The 9515-nt window shown below is 39.2% G+C and overlaps 1 protein-coding gene across 1 annotated transcript; it reads right to left on the bottom strand.

Annotated features, from left to right (window-relative positions):
* Window positions 1-3554: 3554 nt before the first annotated feature.
* On the bottom strand, window positions 3555-7480 carry LOC125307001 (zona pellucida sperm-binding protein 3-like). The gene is made up of 9 exons (XM_048262698.1): window positions 6952-7480; window positions 6753-6871; window positions 6518-6621; window positions 6157-6334; window positions 5678-5789; window positions 4115-4203; window positions 3975-4027; window positions 3753-3824; window positions 3555-3667 (listed from the first exon to the last, which is right to left on the bottom strand). Exons 1-9 carry the CDS (start codon window positions 7450-7452, stop codon window positions 3609-3611), a joined length of 1287 nt encoding a protein of 428 aa, XP_048118655.1. The 5' UTR covers window positions 7453-7480; the 3' UTR covers window positions 3555-3608.
* Between the last annotated feature and the right edge of the window lie 2035 nt (window positions 7481-9515).

Below are 9515 nucleotides of genomic sequence, written 5' to 3'. Positions count from 1 at the left end.
TGCTGATGCAGCTACCTAGATGGTTTAGTGCCAGCTACTTGTTTGTCTTCTCCAATGTGCCAACCTGTGAGGCAGTCCTTAGAAATGTAATGTACAAATTCATGTGCCGCCTGGATCTCTCACACAATAGTATTATTGAAGCTCTAGTGAACCCAGCCAAGAGCTCTTTGAGGTACTCCTCTAAGCTTAGGAGGCATTGGAGAGAATGCCTATATGTTTGATGTTTGGTTTTGTCTTGTTGTCTTGATGGCTTGTTTTGTTTTGTTGTCTTGATGGTTTGTTTTTTCTTGTTTTCTTGTCTTTTGTCTTCTTGTTTTTAAATCTATTTATTCTGTCTGATTTTTATTCTCTGCTATGGACATTGTACTAGTGTCTGTGATAAATAAAGAATTGATTAGGAATGATTTCGGACTTCGACGCAATCGGATAACACTACGACCAATGTGTACTGTCCTCCAACGTTGCAGCGCTGTCTTCATCAGTTTAGCTGGTTCCCCGGAATGTTTGGGTAAAAGTAACGTGCATCATTGCTCTTTGCCAGAGTGTCTCGCAGAGACAATTCCATTGTGCTCTCGCGAGAACTCTGGATTTCCAGGGTATAGTTTTGGGGCATAATGGATAAAAGCAGCTTCTCCGCTTTGCTTGTGGAGCACTTTGGGTACAATTAAAAATTGGAAGATCTAAGTTTCCTTTGTGGTTGATAAGATATTAAAAGCTCAGAGATGTATGCAGAGCTTTGTAAGTAATTAACATAACATTAAAATCAATTCTATAGGAAACAGGGAGCCAGTGCAGTTCAGCCAACACAGGGGTGATGTGTTCTCTCTTCTTGGTCTTAGTTAAAAGTCTAGCCGCAGAGTTCTGTATGAGTGCCAATTTCTTCATATGTTTTTTGTGAAGACCAGTGAAAAGTGCATTGCAGTAGTCTAACCTGCTAGTGATAAAGGCATGAATTAGTTTTTTTGCATCTTGTTGAGTTAAAAAGGACCGCACTTTGGCAATGTTTCTCAGGTGGAAATAGGCTATTTACTGATATGGGGCTTAAAACTTAACGATGACACCGAGGCTTGTTACTTTTTGGTTTGACCTGGTGTACCAAGTTCCACAGATTACTAAAAACAATGTCTCGCTTTGGTTTTGGTCCAACCAAAAGTACCTCTGTTTTGTCATCATTTAGTTTAAAAAATGTTTTGCTCATCCACTGATTCATGGAGGTTAGGCATGCAGTGAGGGAGCAAAGGCCACCTGGGTTAGTTGCCTCTACAGAAATATACAATTGGGCATCATCTGCATAGCTGTGGAAGTTTACATTATGCTGACTTATGATGTTTCCTAACGGAAGCATAATAAATAATAAAAGAGCAAGGCAGCTCCCTTGGGCCACACCGAAAGGCAAGTCATGTTTTAGGCTACAGACACATGATCTCCTAGACCTAGACTAATATAAAAATCTGCCAGTAATGTAGGTTTGAAACCAGTTTAGAACATTATCAGAGAGACCCACCCACTTCACAAGGCGGTGAATTAGAATGCTATGATCAATGGTGTCAAATGCCGCACTCAAATCTAGAAGAATAAGGATTGAGACTTTGTTTGAGTCAGTAGCCAGTCTAAGATCATTGACTATTTTTACTAGCCGTTTCAGTGCTGTGATTTGATCTAAAACCTGATTGGAATTTTTCAAGGATATGTTTACGTTGAGGAAGGTATTTAACTGATTACAAACAACTTTTTGTACTTTGCTCTGGAACGGTAGGTTTGATATAGGCCTGTAGTTGCTCAGGATAGTATGGTCAAGAATCGACTTTTTAAGTAAAGGTTTCACAACAGCAGTTTTAAAAGCTGTTGGAAATATACCTGTTTCTAATGAGGTATTTATTATCTTGAGAATAAAGGGAGCTAAGCTATTATATATACGTTTTTGAGGAATCTAGTAGGGATTGGATCCAAAGCACATAAGGAGCCGGTTTGAGTTATAATTTTACTAAAATTGAGTAATAGTGCTAAAGAATCTTAATTTTGGGGGGCTGTTTTTGGGTGTACTATCAAACATATTACCTATGTTACCAATAGCCTCCGTTATAGAAATGACTTTGTTTTTGAAGAAGTCTGCAAATTCTTCACATCTTAGAGAGGATGCCTGACTGAGTGTATCAAAAGGTGTTTGATGCAGTAGCCTATCAATGGTGGAGAACAACACCCTAGAGTTTCCACTATTTTCAGCAATTACCTTAGAAGTGGTTCCTTCTCTCATTCGGAGTAGCTCTATTATAATTTGCTATTTTTTTCTTTTCTTTTTTTGGCACGGTGAACCTGTAATTTAGGAGTTCGGATGATTCTAAGGGCCCAACACTGACAGGGAGCCCAGAATTGTCTGTCATAGGGCCCAAATTTTCTAGCAATGCCCCTGGGGCATGGTGCTTATTTATCAACTAGTGGTTACCCATGAAAACAAAAACTATGGTCAAACTATAGTGATAAACCATGATAGGTTACCCAAAAAAACGAAAAACCATGGTTCATTTTCGTAAGGGTCATGTAATCTTACCGTAAAGTGTTACTGAATATTTCAATGATATTATGTACTATAGATGAGAAAATCCCCAAACCTTTGCAATTTCATGTTGCATGTTTCATGTTGAAGCATTATTATTATATTGTTTCATTATTTGCCCATGCACACAGGTTTACAGAAAGTGATAAATACCTCCACACCTTTCCTTCTGAAAGACTCTGGCTCTCTGGGATTCTCTTTTTATCAGCCAGTTATTCTAAGTAGTTGTGAAATGTTCCTCCTTTTCAGCTTTTACAGCATTTTGTTGCCCCCGTCCCAACTTTTTTGAGACGTGTTGCTGGCATCAAATTCAAAATGTGCTTTTATTTCCCATGAAATAGGCTGGTCAAATGTATCATTTTTCCAGCTAAATGGTTTTGAGATTTGCAAATGATCACATTCTCTTTTTATTGGTATTACCACAATGTCCCAATTGTTTTGGAATTGGTGTTGCTCTGCCTCACCGAAAGCAAAGTCATTCTTGAGTTGGAATCAATCAAAAAACTGTCTATCAAAAAACATATAGCCGGTACAAACACCATCAGCCCTGAACACCAACAAATATAGATTTTATGTAACAGATAGACTACAACCAGATGCACTGCTAAATCCTTGAAACCAATTGGTTAGAAATAGAATGTTGATTCTTTCTAGTCAGTTATCAGCTATCTGTTATACATTTTGGAGGCAACCGTGGCCTACTGGTTAGCGCTTCGGACTTGTTACCGGAGGGTTGCCAGTTCGAACCCCGACCAGTAGGCACGGTTGAAGTGCCCTTGAGGAAGGCACCTAACCCCTCACTGCTCCCGAGCGCCGCTGTTGTAGCAGGCAGCTCACTGCGCTGGGATTAGTGTGTGCTTCACCTCACTGTGTGTTCACTGTGTGCTGTGTTTCACTAATTCACGATTGGGTTAAATGCAGAGACCAAATTTTCCTCACGGGATCAAAAGAGTATATATACTTATACTTACTTATACATAACACACACAAATCAAATGGCCACATTGGGATTTCAACTTTATTGCTAAAACTTGGCAGAAACCATAAATTCAGCTCAAGGTTTTTTCTTTGAAACAAAGATGGGTCCAATGGTTGTTTCTCCCCAAAGTTCACCTGGACAGTAAAGGAAGCGGGTAAGTAAAAAATGCAGCATACCAGACTAAATTTGAAAATTTTACACACAGACACAGACACTCACCTTGAGCAGGCCTATATTGATTCTGATTAAACTTTCCACCTCCAACACCTCCTCCTCCACCTCCTCCTCCACCTCCTGCACCACCTCCTCCTCCACCTCCTCCTACACCACCTCCTCCTCCACCTCCTCCTCCTACACCTCCTCCTCCACCTCCTCCTCCTACACCTCCTCCTCCACCTCCTCCTCCACCTCCTCCAACACCTCCTCCGCCTCCTCCACCACAGCTTGAATCACAGCAGCTGCACACCTCATTAGATCCTCCTGCAGCTACCCATCTGCAAACAAAAGACCAAGTTGTCTTTTGTGTTTTAAACTATCACTGACTATGCCAGTATTTGGCTCGTGTTCAGTAGTAGACATACCCTCCGCCTCGAAGGTAGGAACAGGCCTTGTGTTGGTAATCGTTTGGGACAATGGCAGCAGTGGCTTTAAGTGTGCATGTAATGTACACCTGTAAATGAAAACCTAATTTTAGTGTCCATAATAATGTGATTGGGGTTTGGGGGTGCTTATATAAATATATCGGTAACATTTTATAATAAATACACACAATTCATAATTTATTAAGCCTTTGTTACTTATTAGTTAATGGTTTGTTCATCATTAGTAATTTATTGTTCATACATAATTTGTCAATAAATAATTTGTTCACACAGTTATAAATGGTTTGTTCATAGTAAATAAGCCATCATTTAACAGTTGTTACATACATATGCACTAATGATTAGTTAGGATGTGGATACATGTTTTATAAACCACTTCCTAATACTATAATTCATGACTAACTCAGGAGTTACAAGTGGTTGGTTAATGATATTTTGTGAGCTTATCTAAAGTGAGGACTTTCTATGCCTTGCAACACATTTTCAAATAAGTTGTAAAGATTACATTCACATTCATTAATTTAGCAGACAAGCGAGGTAGGCCTACACATGCCAATTAAATTAAAGGCCATTGACACAACAGTGACAGCCGGGAAATGAACCCCCAACTTTTCAGGCTACTGCATGTCCAGCTCTTTATCCACTACACTACCTTGGCCCAGATAAAAACACCTACAACCATCCAAGACTGTCTGTTTTCTTCTACTACACACTGTTAAGCATTTATGAAACGTCTGTAAACTATTATTAAATGCTGTATTCTTTGCATGTAAAGCATTATTCCTACATTATTTCTCATCAAGTTTACACACAGTTAAAAATGGTTTGTTCATTGTAAACACGCACATATATTATATTTTTGAATTTACTGTTGTAGTACCACTGGGCAGAGGTAGTGTAGTTGATTAAGAGCATGGTTAGCATGCAGTAACCCATAAAGTTGAGGGTTCAAGCCCCGGCTTCCATCAATGTGCCTTTGCCCTTTTCATTGACATGTGTAAGTCGCTTTGGATGAAAATGTCTACTAAATGAATAAATGTAAACTTTATAACTCATTTGTAAATGCGTTGCAAGGCATAAAACGTCCTCACTTTAGATGAGCACACAAAATTTAATTATATAAGTACTTGTAGCTCCTGAGTAAATCATGAATAATAGTATTAGGAAGTGGTTTCCTCACCCTAACTAATCATTAGTGCATGTGTATGTAACATCTGTTAAATAATGGAAATATTACTTCATCAACAAAATATTATTGCATCATTTATGAAGTATTAATCATTTATAAACATATTTTAGATATAGGCTTATTTACTATGAACAAACCATGTATAACTGTGTGAACAAATGCTTTACTGATGATAAATTATGGATGAACAATAAATTACTAATGATGAACAAACCATTAATTAATAAGTAACAAAGGCTTAATAAATGATGAATTGTGTATAGTTATTATAAAGTGTTACCAATATATCCAGTGTTTTTATGTGTCCTCAAGCCCACCATGATGGCATTGCAGTTTTACTGGCTTTGACTTACCATGCTAGTATCTTGGAATTTGAAGGCTTCTAGCATGAATTGAAGTTTGTCATCTACAGAGCGCTGCTGAAATCGTGAGCTGGAGCCTGTGATCTTGGCATCAGTCATACACCTGCAGAAACATTACTCCTAAATAAATCACCTGCATAAAGGTAAAAGCCATCACTGCATATTTCAGATGGCCTCTGTCAGATGTGACGTGACAACACATTAAGGGGGCAATTTGCCACTTATAAAACATGAGGTGCACTACGTAAAAGCGTTTTAAATTTAAAGCGCTCAGGGCGCCTTCGCAAAAACGCGAGGTGCAGCAGGCGTACAAAATGTGAGGTGCTCTGGTTACATAAATAGTGCACAAAATGCTTTCTGTCAATAGAAAACAATCATATCCTGTCTAATCAACCCCTAAACAAAGGTGTAAAAAACTTAGTTGACCAACTAAGTACACTGGCAAAGCAACAGTAACAGTTCTCTCTTACCCATAGTTCTCAATGAAATTGTAGTTGGGTACAGAGTTGGGATTTTCAGATGCACTAGCCACACAGTTGTCCACATACACACGAAGGGGAACGTGGTAGAACTGCCTGACAGAGGCTTCAATGTAGATCATGTCACCCAAATAGAACTTGGTTGTCTCTCTTATCCCTACAAAGTTTTCTGTTGGGAAAAAAGTGGATTCAGTCAATCTGAAGATGACTTCCTTAGCTTCTCACTATAGGTTCTGGGGGTGCTGAATTTATATTTTTTCAAAACCATAATGTTTTTTAGAATATTTGTAATTTTCTTTCTGTTGGAAATGTTCTGTGAACTATCTAGATAGAATTGTGAAATATTTCTCACCCATCATGAGTCTCAGAGAGAAGAGGAAGATCTCATCTCCAGTCAGAATGGCAGAGAACGGCACCCAGACAGGATGCAAGACATCACTGCTTACATTATGATTCCTGAAATTTGGGAAATAAGTACATGTTTAGCTGATCTTCAGTGAATTATCCTGTTCTTTTTCACAAGGACATCATATCAAAATATGTAGTAGAATGTGGTACTTAAAACAGGCATTGCTATGCTGCCCTACCTCTGATAGTGGCATGCAACACCAACTACGGCGCCATCAGCACGTATAATGCTAGTGCCTGTTAATGGTCGTGGCGCGTATATAATGGTGAAGGTGTAGATCAACTCCTTGTCCGTTGTCTGTGAAAAAAGAACATCTTAAAGCATTTTTGTCTTTCAAAGGATAGCAAAGATAAAATATCTGATGTTACACGACTTACTGTCAGAACAGCGCCGCAGGAATGCAGTTCAGACTGGAGAAGCAGTCTGTTAGTGCTAACATCTTGTCCTGCCACTGCGCAGCCTCCGAGTGTTATATCTGCTGGGTTGATCAGATGGCCATGTTTGTAAAAGTCCATGTCCACCTCCACAAGCACTTGCTTCTCCTCACACTGAATCTTAATGCTGTTGGGAGTGGAGGGGGTCCTGAGTTCCACCATGGTGCCGGTTTCCGAAGGCACCACTACTTCTGGGAATTTCCATGTCATGGGTCTTAACGACAAACTTGGCTTGACCTGATCTTGGATAGGCTTGATCTGATCTTGGTTAGGCCTGGCCGGAAATGGGTTAGGCTTGGCCGGATATTGGTTAGGCTTGGTATTCGTGGTAGGAGGTCTTATGCCCTGGACATTCTGTTTCGGGATATTCTGATACTGAGCTTCAGACAGACTGGCCAGTGCATTAAGCACCAGCAGCCCAACAGCAATCAGCTTTAGCCTCATGCTGCCAACTTAGAGAGACATCCAGATTTTGTAGCAGCTCATTTTATACCTGAGGAAGATAAATAAAGTCCACCCTTTCTACCCTTTCAAGGGTAGTATTGCACACTGATTACACAAGGACAAGATGACACATGCAACCCATAAATGCGATGGCCTTTACTGACTATCAGGCAGTAAACCATTTTGTTAAACATCTCTAATGTGCTGTGTGTGAATGGAAAAAAAAGTCAAATAGCCCACTGATAAAAGACAACCCAATACAATAATACCTAAAACTCACCGAGTCCCTAGAGATTGAACAGAAACATTTGGGAAAGGCAGTCCAGAAAATACTGAAGTAGCCTATTTCACTGAGCAGCCAACATTCCAATATATATATATATTAGACAAAACACGATTCAGCTATTCTAAGGGAGAGCTTCCTAGTGGATTTTTCTTATTTTAAATATTTCCATTAAGCACCATTTATGTTAGCACTAGTTCAGTCAGCAATGATGGTTAAAAATTATTTTAATTGACAGGTTATCAAATCTATGTTGAAAAAAGCTGGCACAAGTGTTTCCTATGGGTATTTTTTCTCTGATTGTTTGTATTGGCTTGTTACTTTATTTGGGCGGAGAACGTGCTGAGCAGGAGGGCATGGCCACCTCTTTGGTTATGACATTATGACATTGTCAGTCCAGTTTCCAGGACATCATCCCATAGATATTTGTTTGCATGCAGGATTGCTTATCTATTTGACTCTGGACACAATATCACATGTCACCTCACTGACCAACTCATGGTAACTTTTAATGGCTCACATCAACCCTGATAGCAGAGTGAAAATGTTTATCTAGGGTATGGAAGACGGAGGAACTGTGGCAAATATCTTATGAACAACAATAGTCTCAAGGCTAACTTATAATGTCTACTTTATAATAGGTCCTAACTAAGTATAAATAACTAAAAGAATGCACACCCTCTGAGGTGCTGGCAAGGGAAAATAAACTAAGAAAAACTTGGTCACTGCACTCTATCTTTTTTTGGGGGCCAAGCAGCGAAGCTGTGAGGCAACCATTGTGTTTGTTAGTTTTCTTATTGGGGGCCTAGCAGCAAAGCTGCGAGGCAACCCATAGTGATTCTATGTGTTCTTATTGGGGGCCAAGCAGCGAAGCTGCGAGGCAACCCATAATGATTCTATGTGTTCTTCTTATTATTATTATAACGAAACACTCATTTGCCATTGAACTATACAGTAAAAAGTTGGGAAATTTGGCACATTGATTTGGTATAGTCATATGATTAATTTCACTAAGTTTCTTGTCAAGTGCTCTAGCGCCCCCAATCTGTCAGATTTTGCATTACATCTATGCGCTTAAAGCAGTGGTCCCCAAACTACGGCCCGCCACCTCATTTTGGGTGGCCCCCCAAAACATGTCCGTGGTATATAGCATCTGGCCCGCATGGGAGTACGACATCGTCAAACTATAACTTCCGTAATTTCCCCCATTCATTCTCTATGGCGAGTCTTAACAGTACACATGTAATACTCTTTTTGTCCACTGGTGGTTGTTTTGGCGCTGTTTTGCGCTTGCCATCGAAAACGGAATGAAACGTAGGCCTACCTGCAAACAATGCAAGAGGCTGACTGCATTAGTGCTCAAAGTATTCTAGAAGTGTATCAATTAATTTTTAATAACTAAGTCAAGTTTTTTCCCATATGTCCCATATTTCTGGGACTTTCTGGGATAATTATTTCTATTTTTTATTCACTCGTTCAAATGTTCATACAAATTCACAAGTTCTCATCAGTTGAGTGAAAGTGGTCATTTCAGATGTTTTTGCCTGCACTTCATAAAACTCCCATAGTTTGAGAACTTCAAATTATTTGTAGGATATTGCTTGTTCACAACTTAAGCTGTGTATGCAAATACACAGAGTTCAGAGTTCACACATTTTGGATAAAATACACTTTTGGGACTCCCTGCTAATACTTTTGGGAATGTTAAAGTCTTTTTATTAGAATTATTTCATTTGAGCTACATTTTACACTGATATGGCATGATGGCAATATAAACACA

Source organism: Alosa alosa, chromosome 1 (genome assembly GCF_017589495.1).
Source record: "Alosa alosa isolate M-15738 ecotype Scorff River chromosome 1, AALO_Geno_1.1, whole genome shotgun sequence".
Classification (NCBI taxonomy): domain Eukaryota; kingdom Metazoa; phylum Chordata; class Actinopteri; order Clupeiformes; family Clupeidae; genus Alosa; species Alosa alosa.
This window is presented reverse-complemented; position numbering and strand designations above follow the sequence as displayed.

Excerpts from the sequence above, each read along its gene's own strand:
- LOC125307001 (XM_048262698.1), bottom strand. The coding sequence starts at position 7,452 with ATGAGGCTAAAGCTGATTGCTGTTGGGCTGCTGGTGCTTAATGCACTG. Across the intron at positions 6,622-6,752 it reads GTTGCATGCCACTATCAGAG|GAATCATAATGTAAGCAGTG; the intron begins GTAGGGCAGCAT and ends CCCAAATTTCAG. Across the intron at positions 5,790-6,156 it reads AATTTCATTGAGAACTATGG|GTGTATGACTGATGCCAAGA; the intron begins GTAAGAGAGAAC and ends ATGTTTCTGCAG.